This window comes from Osmerus mordax, chromosome 5 (assembly GCF_038355195.1).
Source record: "Osmerus mordax isolate fOsmMor3 chromosome 5, fOsmMor3.pri, whole genome shotgun sequence".
NCBI classification, from domain to species: Eukaryota; Metazoa; Chordata; class Actinopteri; order Osmeriformes; family Osmeridae; genus Osmerus; species Osmerus mordax.
Window position 1 is genome coordinate 21,227,676 of NC_090054.1, and position 18,346 is coordinate 21,246,021.

Below are 18,346 nucleotides of genomic sequence, written 5' to 3' on the forward strand. Positions count from 1 at the left end.
GTCCTCTTTATCCTGCTTTAACCCTTGTGCTGCCTTCGGGTCACATGACCCAAAGGTTCATAATGAACCATCGTTGTGTTTACCCAATTTTACCCAATACAAAAACAAATAAAAATACTTTTCTTTTAACCATTGCAATGTGGGGGGTCTTAGACAGCCCAACGGTTAAAAGAAAAGGCTTCACTTTGTTTTTGTATGTGGTAAATTTGTCACAATACGACGGTGGGTCACAATGACTAATGAAGATAACACAAGGGTTAATTAAAGCCTTTATTGGCGAGACAGGACATTGTGTTGTTTTTTATTTCAGAGAGAATGGATTTGAAGGTGCAGACCTGTGTCAGTTTTGAGCCCTGAGGTGAAGGTACATGATGCAAAAGCTTGCTGTGTTTATCTCCTCCAAACACACCCTAGATTCCTTCCTCATGGTCTTTTCATTAGCTTTTAATTGGCCAGTGAGGAGTGTTAAAAGGTCTGTGTGCAGCAGGTGAGATACGTTTGCTGCCAGAATGAGCCCAGACCTATTCATTCACAGTTAAACTCACATTACTGTATGCTGCCAGACCATTCATCAATCATATGACCTCTTTTGTGGTTCTTACGTAAATGATCTTTATTCTTGAGAATGTGTCATGGGGCCTGCGGAGACATGACAGTCAGAGAGCGGCACACACACACACGTCACACCTGAGCTCAGAGATGGGAAGTAACAAAGTACAAATATTTTGTTACTGTACTTAAGTAGATTTTCCTGGTATCAGTACTTTACTTCACTATTTATTTTTCAGACAACTTTTTACTTTCCGTCCTTAAATTTTTGTGATTGTGAGGGAGGTGTTTGAAATTTTCTACGTTCAAAAGAATTCCCAGCGAATGCTATAGTGTCTTTAGTGTTTATAATGTCTTTTTGTATTAATGTATTAACATGATGCGAGGTCCAGTTACCAGCGTGACACTAAAACAGGTAGTAGTAATGGCTACCTTTTACTTAAGTATATGTCAGAACCCACACTTCTTTACTTGAACTTTAGTGAAAATATTTTAGTCAGTACTTCAACTTTCACCAGTCTTTTTGAACATGATATCATAAACAGTATCTGTACTTCTACTTGAGTGAAATATGTGTGTATTTTTGCCATCTCTGGCTTCAGTACAGCCCCTGTTTCTCTCTCTCTGTGTGTGTGTGTGTACATTGTCATCTTAAAAGTAACAGCATAAACAGTGAGTGATGTTACTCAGGGGAAGATGACAGGAATGACCAGCAGAGGGCAGCAGAGCTCCAAGCTTGAGGTTAATAAAAAATATGTTATTGTTTCACACAATTCCAGTAGTATAGAAAAAGAAACATCGCTACATCAAACATTTCTATTTGACATCTCACAAAAGTAAAATAAGACAGACACAATTAAGAATTAAAGGTCACATCTTATCATATAGAACAAAGAAATTAAGTGTCGTCGGGGTAGATCGGTTAAACTCACTCCTCAGGACGGGTATAATGTAGCTATACACGCACGCCATCCGCGCCAGCTAAACGCTAGCTTTTCGTTGGTGTAGCTGGTAGTGGTTGTGCACAAGGAGTCGGAGTCGGAGGGTTTGATCCCAGGTGCGGGCGAACATCGGCCATGACTACCTCCGACTGGCACCACATAGCTGACATCTGCTCTTGTCCCTCGTCCAACTTGGTCGGAGTCTCACTTCTAAAACTTCCAACTCTGACGATCAAAGGAAGAATCCTTCTCAAGAGGGCTGAGTCATATTGCAACTAACTCAAATGTTCCTTCCCAATGAATTTCATTATTTTAGGTCATTGTCTTTTCAACACACACACACATGCTCACACACACACAAACATGACTTGGTCGTCTCTTCTTCTCCCATAGACATTCCTACTAAAGGTCACGACCAGAGAAAATCTTTCACAGAGACCTGGTTGAGTTTCAGTAATTCAGAAGGAGACGTTTCAACGATGTAGCAGCTCAATATTAGGATAAATGCCAAGCTTGTTTGTTTAACATTTCGTGGACAGGAATTCCTTTGGTGGTTTTTAGACCTGCAACACTCTTTATTGGCCTATGTGGGATTTGGGCAGGAAACCAAAGTTAATGCCTCTCTCCCACTTCAAACAGATCCCAGGAGCTCTTAAATGTCATAAGGAGGGAGGGGGGTGGGGGTGCTGAAGGGGGTCTGAGGTTTGAGTAGGACAGAGATCCACCTGGAAGTCCTCTGGTTGGGGGCGGGCTTGGCCGGTTTATCAGAGGAGGATGGAGGTGGTAAGGCAGAGGAGATGGCCTGTTAAGGCAGAACAGATGTACAGCACCAGCCTGGGTCAGTCACAACCTGGGTCAGGGAGAGCAGCCTGGGTCAGGGAGAGCAGCCTGGGTCAGTCCCAGCCTGGGTCAGTCACAGCCTGGGTCAGGGAGAGCAGCCTGGGTCAGTCACAGCCTGGGTCAGGGAGAGCAGCCTGGGTCAGTCCCAGCCTGGGTCAGTCCCAGCCTGGGTCAGGGAGAGCAGCCTGGGTCAGTCACAGCCTGGGTCAGGGAGAGCAGCCTGGGTCAGTCCCAGCCTGGGTCAGTCACAGCCTGGGTCAGGGAGAGCAGCCTGGGTCAGGGAGAGCAGCCTGGGTCAGTCCCAGCCTGGGTCAGTCACAGCCTGGGTCAGGGAGAGCAGCCTGGGTCAGGGAGAGCAGCCTGGGTCAGTCCCAGCCTGGGTCAGTCCCAGCCTGGGTCAGGGAGAGCAGTCTGGGTCAGTCACAGCCTGGGTCAGGGAGAGCAGTCTGGGTCAGTCACAGCCTGGGTCAGTCACAGCCTGGGTCAGGGAGAGCAGCCTGGGTCAGTCCCAGCCTGGGTCAGGGAGAGCAGCCTGGGTCAGTCCCAGCCTGGGTCAGGGAGAGCAGCCTGGGTCAGGGAGAGCAGCCTGGGTCAGTCCCAGCCTGGGTCAGTCACAGCCTGGGTCAGGGAGAGCAGCCTGGGTCAGTCCCAGCCTGGGTCAGTCCCAGCCTGGGTCAGTCCCAGCCTGGGTCAGGGAGAGCAGCCTGGGTCAGGGAGAGCAGCCTGGGTCAGACCCAGCCTGGGTCAGGGAGAGCAGCCTGGGTCAGTCCCAGCCTGGGTCAGGGAGAGCAGCCTGGGTCAGTCCCAGCCTGGGTCAGTCCCAGCCTGGGTCAGTCCCAGCCTGGGTCAGTCCCAGCCTGGGTCAGTCACAGCCTGGCCACTGGGGCTTCAGGACTGGGCCTCTGTTCAGGCTCCTACACACAAAGGTCAGCTCTGCTCTTTCGATTTACCGTCAAAGTTCTTCGTGAGAGGAGTGTGGAGGGTGGGGCTGTGAGGGGTTGGGTGAGGGTGTGTGAGGGTGTGTGGGGTGAGGGGTGGGGTAGGTAGTGCTGTGAGGGTGTGTGGGGTGGGGTGACTTGGTTACTGGGCGTGTCAGAGTCTTTCTAGCCCTGCCAGGAACAGTGTTTATGAGTGGGAGTTCAGTTCCCTCCTCCTGTGTTAATGGATTTCCATAAAGGCAGCCATGACACATTTTCTCCTTTGGGTTGTTGTGTCTCTGTGAGACCTCTCTCTCTCTCTCTCTCTCTCTCTCTCTCTCTCTCTCTCTCTCACACACACACACACACGCACACACACACACACACACACACACACACACACACACAGAAATACACAGTTGTGTCTCTGTCTCATCCCCTCCCTCCCTCTCCTTCTTTCTCTCAATCTCTTTAGGTCCCTCTCTCTCTTTCTAGTAGTCTCTCTTTCTTCCTCTCTCTCTGTCTTTCTGCCCCGGCTCTTTGTCTTCTCTTCCTTCCTGTTCTACCAGAAAATGTCGTCTCTCATTAGTGACCTGTACCGTGGACCTGAGGCTTCACCACAAGACCATAAACACACACACACACACACACACACGCATTTATCTCAGGCCCTTAGTCCCCCCCCCTCTCCTCAGGCTCCGCCCCCCCCCCCCCCCCCCCCGTCTCCTCTCGGCCTGATTCTCTGCCACTTCATGAAGGAGAGCAGGAATGAAAAATTAGGCATTTCCTGAGTGAAGCCTGCTGATACAGTCACAGCACCCAGGATGAATAAATACACAAATATTCACTTCTGTGTTAATATTAACTTACGGGTACTAACTAGGCAGCAGTACAGTGTGCAGGATTCAAAGTATGCGATGAGAGGATGTATAAATCCTTGATGTTGTGTCTGAAGGCTCTCCTTGCACATACGCATCTGTAACCCCTGCAGGGGTAAATCCTTAAGGATGACCTTGTTGTGAGCTTGAAAGATCTTCACTGCATCCTGGAAACAGATGCCTGCAGCAGCGTCAACGCTGGAGAGTCAGCAAACAGGACAAGGAGAAAAAGGACAGAAAAAAACCTGTTTTGACAGAGATTTATTCAGTCTACAGATCTGACATGGTGAAAAGACATTCCCCCGCTCTGGTCCAGGTACTGTGATTTAAGGAAGTATTTTTTACTAATCCACCCTTTACTGAGACAATATGGATAATACTAGCAGTACCTACCAAGGAGGAAGTTACATATACAACTAAGGAATGTTAAATATCCAACAACACGGTCACATCACTTTAACAAAATACATCACAACCGTAACTGGTACAATAGCTAACAAACATATAAGTGACAATGTATGAAGTGACAACAATCTAACAGGATGTGTTGCAGCTACAGGTGAACATGGTACAGTACCATTTTGTTCACCTTTGGGACAAAATATATTTTAAAAAGATATTTCGGTCTTTTTGTCCATCTCTCTTTGATGCACATGCACACACACACACACACACACACACACACACACACACACACACACACACACACACACACACCCACACACACACACACACACACACACACACACACACACACACACACACACACACACACAGATGAAGAGGGAATGAATCTCTGTCATCAAATCGCCATAAGCTCATGAAATTGGGGAGTTGCCGTGGTGACAGATGCCCGGTCGATGGGGGTTGAGTGGACGATAGTCTCCTGGTTGTCGTGGTGACCAGTGATTATGGCCTCCTGGTTGTCATGGTGATTAAAGATGATGGTCTCCTGGTTGTCGTGGTGACCAGTGACGATGGCCTCCTGGTTGTCGTGGTGATCGAAGATGATGGCCTCCTGATTGTCGTGGTGACCAGTGACGATGGCCTCCAGGTTGTCGTGGTGACCGGGGGGGGGCTGCTGGGGGGGGGCGCAGGGAGGAGGCCTACGCAGAACCACAATCTCAGCACTAGGACCCTGGAGCAGCAGGGAGCAGAGCTCCTCCTCACTGCAGCCCACCACAGGTACCCCGTTCACCTCCACCAGCCTGGAGCAAACACAAACACACATTACATACACACACACACACACACACATACAAACATTAATCACCCGCTATAATCATTTCATTTGCAGAGATGCTGTGTGGTTACTAATGCAGGTAAGAGTGTTCAGAAGGAGGGACCAGGACAGCTGCTCCAGCTGCTGTACAGCGAGGGAGCAAAGTGTGTATCTCATCCAACTGGTCAAATATCAGTCATCTACTGTCTCCGTGGCACCTGCGAGGCAGACTGCGAGGCAGACTGCCTCCAGTGTTCTCTGTCATAAGACACCCCACAAATAATATCAAAGGCTCCTGGGTCATGAAATATTAAAACACGAGTTCAACACAGATTCTCAGCTCATTAAACACTGCCTTCGTTAATTTTCTATTTATAGTCATCCCGGAATACAAACGAAATGCTCCTTTCACAGACTGTGAAAGGAGCATTTGCAGACAGCCTGTGATTAGCTACACATACGCAGCAACGTTCAAGACTGCTCTCAGTTTTCTGTGGTTCAGATTCTGCACTGGGTTAGAGAGAGGCCTCTCTGAGTCGGGCTTTTATCTCCACTTGAAGTGAGCAAACTGGCTCTCATGACGTCACGAGCACGGTTTTAGTGTGCGTGTGTGTCTTGGCTCGTGTGTGAGGGATGTGAATGTGTCGCTGCCATGGTTACAACAACACTAATTGCATGACTACATGTTTTTCTTCTTTTATCTACTGCTCTCCATTTGCTCCGACATCCCAGTTTCACGTTACCGTGGTTTCCTGTTATGGCCCCTGCTCTGACGGGTTTCCAAAGCTACCAGGACGAGAGCCGGTCCGTGAGAGAGCCGGATGATCCCTGCTGCTCACAAGCAGGAGGCTAGGAAGCTTCCCCAGGTGTTTATCTCTACAGGTGTGGCCTGGTCGGTCAGGTGAATCTTTCGGTGTGATCAGGGCAGGAAGAGGATTGTTTCCAGTGGGTTAGAGAGAGAACGTTCCTTGTGTGTGCGGGGGGACATTTCCATGTGTGTGCAGGTGTGTGTGTATATGTGTGTGTGTGTGTATATGTGTGTGTGTGTATACGTGTATATATGTGTGTGTATATGTGTGTATGTGTGTGTGTGTATATGTGTGTATATGTGTGTATATGTGTATATATGTGTGTATATGTGTGTGTATCTGTGTGTGTGTGTGTATATGTGTATATGTGTGTGTGTGTGTGTGTGTATGTGTGTATATGTGTGTGTGTGTGTGTGTGTGTGCCTTCACCTGTCGTCGAGGCAGAGCTGGGAGCGTCCTGCCTCGACCACCACCAGGCCGCTGCCGTGTGTGAAGCGACAGGTGAACCTGTAGCGTCCGTCCGGCCTCGGTCTCTCCTCCACCACCAGCAGCATGGCCGGGCAGCAGGGGGACACCAGCTGGCCCAGGGTGGAAAGCTTCCTCTGGGCCTTCTCCTGCAAACACACAGCCACACAACCAGCTCTCACTGTTTCTCGCTCTGGATAAGAGCGTCTGATAAATGACTAAATGTAAATGTTTGTTTTTAAGATATATTTTGGGGCATTTTTCATGCTTCATTGGACAGTTTTAAGTTAAGTGTGACAGGAAAGGAAGGGGGGGAGAGAGAGAAAGAGAGGGGGAGATTCGAACCCAGGTCGTTGCGGTGAGGCCACAGCCTACATGGTACACAGAATTTAGGTCAGGAAGACATACCATATGCAAGAAGAATGAAAGGTACTTTAAAAATAGCTTGTGTGTCTGGCCACTACATTACCAGTGCCCGCCCCCCCTACCTCGCCCCCTCCCCCTCTGCCCCACAACCCCCTCCCCTCCCCTGGCCGTCTCTCGTGGCGTGTGAACGCCTCGCAGCGATTGCTGCCGTCTTGCCGGGGTCAGAGGTCAAAGCTGAGGCCTCTCCTCAGGCATGAGAGCCAGACAGGATATCTCCACGGAAACGCAGCAGAAGCCCCTTGAGAAACAGCCCATAATGCACATCATTCTCCCGTTAAGTTTCCCTCTCGGCTGGACACATGCTATGAGCCCAAATAATTTTCTCTTCATATTGTTCTTGTTTGTCTAGAGGAGCCTCCGTGATCCTGGACTACCTGGTCGAGACAGAGAACATTCCAGATGCTCCAGAAACACTCAGTCTACATTAGTCAACATAAAACATGCCACAGTTTGGGTGCAAGGATAAAAAAGTATTTAAAGAACGTGTCGCTACAATGAGAATCAAAGGAGGTCCCCGTCGATGTTTAACAGTGTGGTGACTGAAGTTTCTTTTGCCTTCCAAGTTAAAGTGCTAGTTTAAAATCATTTCCGCCGTTTGTTGTCCTCCTCCCAGCACTGAGGCTCCATTAGTTCCCAGGTTGCCGCGCATGTGCGCGCCTCTCCCCCGCGTGTTAACTCTGATGAGGTCATATGATAAACATTAGCTCTGCCGTGTTTCCCACAAACTCAGCACCTCCAGCAGCCTCACCCTGGGGCCGCAACGCGACACGGCCGGCCTCTCAAGGCCCTCGGCCGCGTGTCCTTTCATGGCTCCTCGTTAGCGCTGCTCCAGCAGGATAAAAGACCCACGTAAAAAAAAAAAAAAAAAGTACAAACTGAGAAGAAGGAGTCTCCTGTGAGCACGCACCCGGATCGTCTTACATGCAGTGGCCCATCTCTCTCGCTCGCTCTCCCAGTGGCTTTTGTCACTGACATTCCATTGTTGGTATGGTCACAGGCTCTCAGGTGACAACGCTGTGGATCCCTTCTCTTCCTGGAAGAGCATGTTCAGCTAATTGGTGACCCTCGGCCTACTGCCTGGTCTCACTCAGATGCTAACGGCTCAGTCTCATGAAATAGAGGGAGGGGTGAAAGGAGGAATGCGTTTGTCCATGAGAGAAGAAACTGTAAAAACAAGATGGATGCCGTCTCCTTAGTAAAACTGTTGGTAACACCAGCTCAGGATGTTAGAGATGTTTGTCTGTTTGAAGTCATCTCCAATCTTCCCACTGTGTTACACCTGCCCTGGGGCTGATGTAGCATTAAAACAATGCACCATAATATAATAGGGCCAAACATGTAAACCCTTGTCTGAAGCTGACAGGTGTAGGTGTGGTGGATCTAAGGATCACAATGACTCTTGCTTAGAGACTTGTTGCTCTTGTGGTAACTGTTTAAAAAAAAATTCTCGCTGTGATATATTGTTTTTATTACTGTTGCTTGCTTTTTTCCACAGGTACACTTGCACTTATAGCGGTTCATGTTGTTTAATTGTAACTTGTTTAACTACATGCTCTTATGGTTCTTCCCTTTGGCACTTACTTTGGTTGTTCACAATGTGTGCTTCATGTTTTGGCTACTCGCGATGTTTCTTGGCTATCTTGTTGTTATGATCAGTGACCTATGCACTTTGTAAAGCTCTCTCTTGGAAGTCGCTTTGGATAAAAGCGTCTGCTAAATGAATAAATGTAAATGTAAATCTAATGAACCTAGTGTTACCTTATCTTGGCAGTCCTGCAGGGCGGTCTGGAGGTGAGCCACCTGTCTGTTCAGGTGAACCAGGGAGATCTCCTCCATAAACACCTGGCAGTTTGTCTTCATCTTGTCCAGGAGACGGACTTCCGATCGCCTGAAAGGTACAGAGGAGGTTATTCCTCCCCACTGCGCTGCCCTACATCAGTGAGAACCAACCAAGTGAAGGAATGGTTGGACGCGGCTCGCGTACCCGCTCCCGTGAGCCGCTGCGTGGGTCGTGGCGTCTCTGAGAGCTTGCAGACTCTGTCTCTTGTCTCTGAGGCGGCCCTGCGCCTCCTCTAGCCTGGCCTCCAGCTCAGCAGAGTTCAGCTCCACCAGCGCCACCTCTCCCTCCGTGCTCTTCAGCTCTGAGCAGAACGCCACCAGACCCTGGTGGAGCTCCTGGACCTGGGGGCACAGGCAGCCCCCACTCATGTGGTCAGATCACATCAAACTTGATCTGTAGAGCCTTTTGTACAAGCAGTGCCACGGAGGGCTTCACACACGCCCCTAGAACTGCACCCAAACCGTCATTTTTCAAGATGTTTATAGTGATATGTCTGATTCGTCAATTTCGGGATCATTCTTTCCGTGTTAGTTTTTTAATTGATTGTACTGTTGAGTAATGATTGGTTATGTTAAGACACACCTGGAGGATGACATGTTGGAGGGAGTCCACCTGCTGGTTCAGCGCTTTGATCTTTTCTTCTTTACCTGGAAGGCTCACTTGGAGGTTTTGATTGACAGCATTCTCACAGTCGTTGTTTATTTTAGGGCCTTGGATGTCTATGGATTTGGGTTTCTCCTTTGTGGCAGAAAGAAAAGAAATATTCAGAGACATGTGAGATGAAGCATGCTTCTGCAGCATTGCAATAATCACCTTTGGTTTGTGACATCAGTCCAGCTGTAGGACAGGTGATGCAGACCTACCTTTTTACACAGGTACAGCTCCAGCTGCCTCGTCACATGTGTTGCCAAACTACCGATCTGTAGACCTGGTGAAAGCCCTTCAGAAGAACCTTCAAAAAACAAAATACAAATTCACCATAAAACACAGAAACGCATGTGCGGGGTCACTGTGTGTTTGTGTGTCTGCCTGACCTCATTGTGTGTTTGTGTGTCTGCCTGACCTCATTGTGTGTTTGTGTGTCTGCCTGACCTCATTGTGTGTTTGTGTGTCTGCCTGACCTCATTGTGTGTCTGCCTGACCTCATTGTGTGTTTGTGTGTCTGCCTGACCTCATTGTGTGTTTGTGTGTCTGCCTGACCTCATTGTGTGTTTGTGTGTCTGCCTGACCTCATTGTGTGTTTGTGTGTCTGCTTGACCTCATTGTGTGTTTGTGTGTCTGCCTGACCTCATTGTGTGTCTGCCTGACCTCATTGTGTGTTTGTGTGTCTGCCTGACCTCATTGTGTGTTTGTGTGTCTGCCTGACCTCATTGTGTGTTTGTGTGTCTGCCTGACCTCATTGTGTGTTTGTGTGTCTGCCTGACCTCATTGTGTGTTTGTGTGTCTGCCTGACCTCATTGTGTGTTTGTGTGTCTGCCTGACCTCATTGTGTGTCTGCCTGACCTCATTGTGTGTTTGTGTGTCTGCCTGACCTTGCTCCTCTTTCAGGGTGAAGAGGTCCTTGTCTTCTGTCATGTTCAGCATCCTGGTGCACGACTCAACTACCTTGCCCACCGAGGTCTCCTTGGGGGTCCTGAGATGGACGATTCTCTCTGAGGCTGAAACATACCATGACACCATAACAAAATGTATTCCTTCTGACCTTAAAAACTGCAACTCTTGCAAGGGAACATCGAGTGAAGTGTTCAACAAACAAATGATATCACAGTAATCAGGGGTTCAAGTACCATTAATGGTGATCTCTATTAGTTGAGAGTTCTTCTGCACCAGATAATTGTGGCTTCTGTTTCTGCAGGCACAAGAGGTGAACAAATCATGGCTGTGTTTAGATCACAGTAACGTTTGAAGTGGTAGACTGGGCAGAACCTACCTGAGCTTGACTGAACAGCGGTTCATGTTGAGGCAGTTGACCTGCGGTGAGGATTTGGACTTGCTCATAGACACTAAAGCTGCAGTGAAGCTCTCTATGTTATTAGGCCCTAAGGTTTCTGGAGAAGAAAGACAGTATTGTAGGGAACATCGATTAAAGCCTGTCATTCAAACGTCTAACTACCACCTGGCAGTACATCAACCCAGGTGATCCGAGGCTGTGTGGTGGTTGGTGCATGATGATTGAAATTAACTTTACAATACCCAAGGGGGATAATTGTACTCGCAAGAACCGCAGGCGTAAAACTACAAACATTGGGTGATGCCATTCCATAACTGTACCCAGCAGGGAGTCGAGTTTCTGGGACGTGGAGCTGGGAGGGTGAATCTCCCTGTAGATGGCTGACAGGAGCTGCTCTCTCTCCTCCAGGGAGGAGATGTGGAGGACCTCCAGGGTGTTGACATCCACAGACGCAACGTCTGCTCCAGACAGAGCTTTCTCTGTCACGGAAGAGGTCATCGACACGCGCAGGCCAGGTCACAGCGGGAGAAACCAACACAAGCACAATGTCTTAGGTTTAGACATTCTTTTGTAATTAGCAAACTGGCAACGTGAGGCTGGGAAAACGGCGAGAATCCATCCCAAGGCTGCGGGGCTGGGAGGGTGAGAGGGAAGAGGGTGTTGTACCTTTGATGAAAGGGAGGCATTTGGGAAGGCCAATGCTGATGAACCACTGGCAGACTTCCTCCGTGCTGAACTCCTCAAAACATCTGTCTCCCTGCCTGTCTGAGCCCTACCAACAGACAGAAACAGGTCTTTATCTGCAGGATCTTGGTTCACCTCAGTGACGAATCAGGTGTATTTCACTAAAGCATGGGATTCTTTGAAATTGAGAAACACGCATCTCTCTGCCATGTGCAGTTATAAGTCATAAAGTTGTTATGCTCTCCCTTGACATTAAAATGGATTGTGATATACGAGCTTCTGTTGAGATCTTGATGTTGACAGAGCCCATTTGGCATGGTGCGATGCTCTGCTTGTAACCACTGGTGATGAGGTGAATGGTTAGGAGTCTTTGTGGCTGTTCTGTCTGATCGGTACACATTCTAAATTGTTGATGTGAGAGCACGTTTACACAAATTATAGATTTTTGTCAGGGGTGGAGAACAGTGGGGTATTCTGAATTTAGTTCTTAGATCTTATTGAATTTAGGTATTTTCATCTTAATGGACTCATACTGTAATGCTGGGTTAGGGCTAGTCAAAAGAATGTCCATTCATGTTAGAAAATAAGTATACATAATAGTATAAGTAATTACTATAAAACAGATTCAATTTCACCATTTAAATTGTTTCTGTGTTCACAGGAAACACCCCCTAAGCACAAAAAAGACGGTTTAAGAAATATTTGCACAGTCATTACTTTGACTAGATTTCTAAACATATTCAGTAATTGCAGCAGCTTAGGGCTTGTCAAATGCCACCCTGAAGGGCCCAACAAGAGGCTGACGAAGTGCCTTCTCACCTTCCCAGCTAAGTTTCCATTCTGGTCCTTGGACTGGGGCACGTACGACTCTAAGGAAAATATTGGGGAAAAAATTAAGTGTTATTGTTGGCTAGCACTATGATTTTATTTATTTATCTGAGGAAAAAAAAGAAAAATAAATAAATAAATGCCAAGATGCCCTGATGCAATGTTCCAGTGCTCACCAACGGTTATGCGTCGTTGTCGAGGCGACCCTTCCTCCTCTTGTGATTGGTCCTTAGTCTGGGTCACGGTGTGGAAGGTGTGGCTGCGGGTCACCGTGTCTCCCAGACTGCAGGAGCGGATCGCTGGCTTCTACACAAACGACAAACCCACAGCGACCGGAACATTGTTGCCAATTCAGCGACTTTCCGCGGTTGAGGAGGAACAATTTAGTTTGGATTTACGTTTTATTTTTTGGTGGACCGGAACATTGTGTGGCGTAGCCTACGAGCTAGACTGTTCTAATCACAGCGGAGATTAGAAGCCTTATAGAATCTATTTACCCAGCGAACACCACAGTACCCTCATTGGCGCACAAATTCTAATTCCCCAAAATCTAATTCACAGTAGAACATTTTTGTTAAAGTAAACTTCTATATCCGTTTAAACACCCAGAGGAAAAGACGTCCACATGTCTACAAGCGTTATACTGTAAGAGGTTGCGTGATTAATAGCGCATGATGGATCACTCAAACCCTCTATCTGAAAATGTCTACATCTGCCCTTGACTCGGAGCAGAGGGGTGAGTGTGTAGGCCTATCTCTGAGCCTGTTCTTACCCTCTGTCTCTCACTCTTACAGTCTATGGTTCTTACCCGCAGGTGTGTGAAGCTCTCCATCTGCGCGCTGAGAGGAAGCAGGCCAAGTTCTGCCTTCAGGAGCTCGTGACAGACGGCATCCTTGCTGCTCAGGTCGTCTACCAATGCAGAGAAACGACACGAGACACCAGCGTCACACCATTGTCTTGTTGTCTTAGTTTGCCACACGTTCATCTGCTAGTAATCGAGATTTTGTTGGTACACAATATTTAAGCAATTAAGATGTTATTGCTGCACTGCTGTGATATTCATTTTGTTTTGTTCACGTGCCTGGTAGCTGCGATGTGGTTACTTTGCGATGTGGCTAAATGTAGACTGTTCCTCGACTCTGACCACGGAAATACTGTTGAACTACGCACTTCTTTAATCTTTGATCTTGTTTTGTTCTTTCTAAATGCACTAGTTGTTCTTTGCTTTGGATAAATGCTAAATGAATACAATGAAAAATGTGTTTCAGCATAGAGCAGGTCCAAAACTAGGCAGTCGGAGGTCAATGTCTTGACAAGATGAAGTCAGTTTAGGACAGTAAACGCCAAACTATCTGGTCTTCTGCTACTTGACACGTGATGATCCTGGACACAGCAAGTATGGTCGCCTAGCAACCCACGAGACATAGACGTGTCTGTTTGGTGAGACACAAGACAGCTGTGTTCTTTCCCACAGAAAACTAATATTCTGGCATTCCCAAAGGTCACTTGACCTGAAAATCTTTCTTTCCCTTCATGCTATACAGAGCAGTTAGAAGGACCAACATCTTTGGGTGGATTGAAATCTACAGTGGTTGGTAATTTTGGTCAGGATACTAGCAGTAAATGTACTATCAGAGTTTTCAGGCAAGTGAGTGATAATCTAACTTGGTCCCACAGTATATTGAGATAAACTGTACATTCCTGTAGGCCTTGTGTATGTACAGAAAGAAACTGAATATCAAATATCCCATCAACGCATTCATTCATAAACACATGTTCTGCATTTCAGGGGCCTCGTTTATGAAAGGCTGTTTTAATAGTTTGACATGGTCTGGAGTTTTAGAGGGAGCCAGGATCAGATAGGTCAGAGTAATGGGTTTAAGCGTGACAGCTGAGGAATCCTGTCTGAGAGACTGGACATCACTTTCACCTGAACTCCCCCCCCTCCCCGTGTCACCCCCCCCCCCCTCACCCAGCAGAGCGAACGTGATGTTTTCTCCGACAGAGACACAAGCCTCTTCACGTGAATCGCCTTCCTCAAAACAGAAGTGCATTCTCACTCCTGACCTCAGAGCCCGTGGCCGCCCTGCAACAAGGCCCTCTTTTAACATCCTTCCATTCAGATTGATACATTTCCATGTATTTCGACGAGTGGCGTGACGTGTTTGCGGCGTGTGATGAAGCAGGCGAGGGGCAGGATAAGGGGCAGAGCTGGAGGAGCTGGCAGGAGGAAGACCGGCCCTGTGGCAGCCTGTGGCAGCCTGGACTGCCTTCCAGGAAAGGCTCACAGGACGACAGGAAGTGGCTGCCAGAGAGAGGAACAGGGAGGGGGAAACTAGTGGTAATGGAGAGACAGGGAGTGTGTGCAGCAGAGTCAGGGTTAGGGTGACTGGGTTCTCTACTCCTTTAGAGGGACAAACACAAACAGGGCAAATGCACGAGTATACACACACACACACGCAAACACACACCCATACACACACACAGACACACTGAAACGCACGCACGCAAACTCACCCATACACACACACTGATCAATGATGAGTAATCCAAGGAACTGTAACTGCCTAACCGCAGCCATGATCATTCAACCGACACCATCATCTGAATGGTTGACTCCAACCTTCCCCTTGATCTAAGTGAGAAGGCAGGAGGGGTCACTGCTGACAGGGCCAGAGGAGGAAGAGAACGGAGGCTGGTGAGTCACAGCAACCCAACACCTGGGAACCGTCTACAGGAACACGCACAGGGAATACTTCCAACAAAGACTAGAAAGAGATTCCAAGAAATGAAAAAAGGTCTCTTTGCTCCCAGAGGAGAAGCAGGAGGTACTGTGACTGTGACACATAATCGTTGTGATTTACTCTGAATGGAGAACCAAGATCAAAACTGAGAGCCAACACATGAGCTCAGGAGGTGGACCACAGGGACCACGATCCAGGCCTTACAGTCCCTCACACAGTCTCACTCATCCAGGTTGTCCCTCACACAGTCTCACTCACCCAGGTTGTGCTCCGTGAACGACAGCAGATTGATGCCGGTGTTGAAACTCCCTACAATATGACAAGAAAAAGCCAATGACATCCACTTTGACAAAATAATATTTTGTTGACAGCAATCCAAATGTTTTCCAGTTGAAAGGAGAGAGAGAGAGTGTTGTGGTTGTTGGGGAGCTCTGTGAAGGGACTCACTCTTCCTTGGGTACTCAGGGAGAGGCGCGACCTGGTAGGCATGACGTAGGAAGCTAGGTTTGGGTCCTTTCTTCTTCTCACATTCTGTCTCACTGTCCTCTTCTTCAGTGGCCTTGCCAGGCTCAGGCCCAGCGGTCAAACTCTCTGGCTCAGTCTGATTGTCATCCATGTCCAGACTCTCTACACCCGGGTCAACGTTGATCTCCTCCCCCTCCTCTCCTCTCTCCGCCCTCTCCTCATCACTGTCCTGTTCCCCGGTGTCGTAGCTGCCGTCGGACGTCAGAGCCACGCTTTCCTCCTCGGAGTTGATGTCGAAGAACTGGTCATCGTCAATGACGTCGGAGGGAGTGGGCGGGATCAGATGGATGACAGGAGGCGTGAGGAGGCTTCCCGAGGCTGGGTTGCTGTCTGCCTCAAACAGCACAGGATCCTCCTCCTCCTCGCTGGCCTGGTCTGTCCTGTCCTGCAGAGGGAGCGAGGACAGAGCTCTCAGTCTCTTCTTGCTCAGGGCCTTGTTGCAGGTGGACACGGAGCTAGCGGACCGTGTCACGCTGCACATCCAGGCTGGGCCCTCCTCCTCCCCAGCCTCCCCGGCCAGGGTGAAGCTGAGGTTGACCTCCCCCAGATCCTCCACGGTGATGTGAACGTGCTCTCTCTCCCAGGGGACCTCCCCCTGGCTGGTCTCCTGGGGGCCGGCGCCCAGCGGGTCCCTCTCCTCGGCTGTCAGGCAGGAGCAGGAGAGCAGCATGCGAGAGAGACGCCGGGCACTGCTCCTCCAGGGTCGCCTCCCCGGACGCATCCAGCCTGGGACGGCCAGCCTGTCGGCCGTGTCTGACTGATCCGCAGAGATCACGCCACGCACCACCACCTCTCACACGGAGAGAAGCATGGACAGAGGTGTGGTGAACCTTTGGTGTCTCGAAGGAGGACGGACTGACGGCCAAACCTCGGTAGCTCGACTGGACCGCCCTTTCAAAGGACGCGATGCAAATTCTCATTTGCAACGTGCGTTGCTTAGCATTAGACTGAGCACAGAAAAACACATCAATTGATGTGCTCTGGGTCAGGAGAATACTTGAAATTGAATACTGGTTTAATTAAGATGCTTTCATGTGCAAAGCAGGCTCATTGTTCCGGCGCAACACAGCTTTCAAATAGACCTTACAACAACAACGAGAATAACTGACAAAAATAAAAAATCGAAAATGAAAATGGGTGCCAGCCATTTGTGCGTGGGCGCGTGTTTGATTTACAGTGTCTAATACAAAGTCTTAAACATACTGTCAATCCTGTGAATCATTCTATTGAGGAACTGGGGAGCACTGACTGGTGAGTGTATAGGTGCAGGTGGAGGGGAGGGGGTTCGTGGCCCACGGATGTGAAGTTCTTCTCACCACTTCTCACCACTCTGGATGGGCTGACGCATCTCACAGGCTCGGTCATGCCCTCACCATCATGAGGGAGCCACCCAGCGTGGGAACCACCCACACAAAAACAGCTGCTGGGACTTCCAAGGAAAGAGGATTTCATGTTGGGTTTTGTCTCCAGAGATTATACATGCGGGTGATGCTCTTGCAGCACATTCAGAAAGTGTATTTCGAAAATATACTTATTGACAGGCATGGGGTGTTTAGTCATCCAAAATTTGTGTCCCTTCTTTGATATATGTTAAGGAATGAAAAAGAGAGCACTTGCCCAACTGTTTTTTGGAAACGTTACCTTTCTTTTCAAATTAAAATGTACCATAAAAACTGTGTGCATTGTAATGGGAGGCCTAAACTGGTCCACTGACTACTCTTTTACCCAGAGATGGCAAAAGTACACACATCCTCCACTCAAGTAGAAGTACAGAACTTTAAAATATTTTTTCACCCTTTCAAAACTTTTTGTTTTTCTATTCAACCTTTCAAAACTTTGTATTTATTCAACCTTCAAAACTTTTTGTGGAAAATATGTTTTCCAAAAAAGAAAAATCTAAACTTTTTGAGGAAAATATTTTTTCAACCTTTCAAAACTTTTTTATCAAAATGTTTTGGGTAAAATATTTGTTCTACCTTTCAAAAAAAAAAAATTCAAAACGTTTTGGGTAAAATATTTTTTCTACCTTTCAAAACGTTTTGGGTTAAATATTTGTTCTACCTTTCAAAACCTTTTTTGAAACTTTGGGGGGAAATATTTTTTCACCCTTTCAAAACTTTTTATTTCTTCAACCTTTCAAAAGTTTTTTTCAAAACGTTTTGGGTAAAATATTTTTTCTACCTTTCAAAACGTTTTGGTTAAAATATTTGTTCTACCTTTCAAAAATGTTTTCGACACTGAGGGAAAAATATTTTGTAACCTTTGGAAACGTTTTCAAAACCCCCTTTTTAAATTAGATTGTTTCTGCGTTCTCCATGGTAGCTTCATAGGTTTTAAACTAGGAGTGAAAGTAAAAAGTTCCTTTTCTCAAAATCAAGCTAAACACTTGTTGGTGAACCGCTGTGAGTTTGCTGACATCAGCAGCATGCAGTAAATCTCCCTCTCTGGACGCTGTGGACCCTGTCAGAGCACATTACTGAGGAGACTCCTTCTGTGGTGCTGGGCACCAATTCACTCCCTTTCCTTTTACACCCTTTCCTCTTTCTTTCTTTCTTTCCCTCCCTCCCTTTTCTCCTTCCCTACCTCCCTCCCTATCCCCCGTCTTTCTCCTCCCTCACTCCCTCCCTTTTCTCTCTCTCCTCCCTGAGTCCCCTCACTTTCCTCTCTCCCCCTCCCTCTCCTTCCTCTTACAGTCCCTCCCTTTCTTCTCCCCCTCCCTCCCCCCTT

General features: G+C 47.9%; 1 protein-coding gene across 1 annotated transcript in view; it reads right to left on the reverse strand.

The window, feature by feature from the left end:
• Window positions 1-7,234: 7,234 nt before the first annotated feature.
• LOC136942765 (uncharacterized) overlaps window positions 7,235-18,346 on the reverse strand; it is a 28,194-nt gene continuing 17,082 nt past the window's right edge. The window contains exons 2-14 of the mRNA XM_067235738.1: window positions 13,159-13,259; window positions 12,527-12,656; window positions 12,342-12,391; window positions 11,505-11,610; window positions 11,159-11,317; window positions 10,818-10,935; window positions 10,675-10,736; window positions 10,420-10,545; window positions 9,751-9,839; window positions 9,470-9,625; window positions 9,032-9,228; window positions 8,806-8,935; window positions 7,235-7,285 (exon numbers count right to left, since the gene is read on the reverse strand). Of these exons, the coding sequence (XP_067091839.1) occupies window positions 7,235-7,285; window positions 8,806-8,935; window positions 9,032-9,228; window positions 9,470-9,625; window positions 9,751-9,839; window positions 10,420-10,545; window positions 10,675-10,736; window positions 10,818-10,935; window positions 11,159-11,317; window positions 11,505-11,610; window positions 12,342-12,391; window positions 12,527-12,656; window positions 13,159-13,182 (1,398 nt within the window). The 5' untranslated portion in view covers window positions 13,183-13,259. The remainder of the gene's footprint in view (window positions 7,286-8,805; window positions 8,936-9,031; window positions 9,229-9,469; window positions 9,626-9,750; window positions 9,840-10,419; window positions 10,546-10,674; window positions 10,737-10,817; window positions 10,936-11,158; window positions 11,318-11,504; window positions 11,611-12,341; window positions 12,392-12,526; window positions 12,657-13,158; window positions 13,260-18,346) is intronic.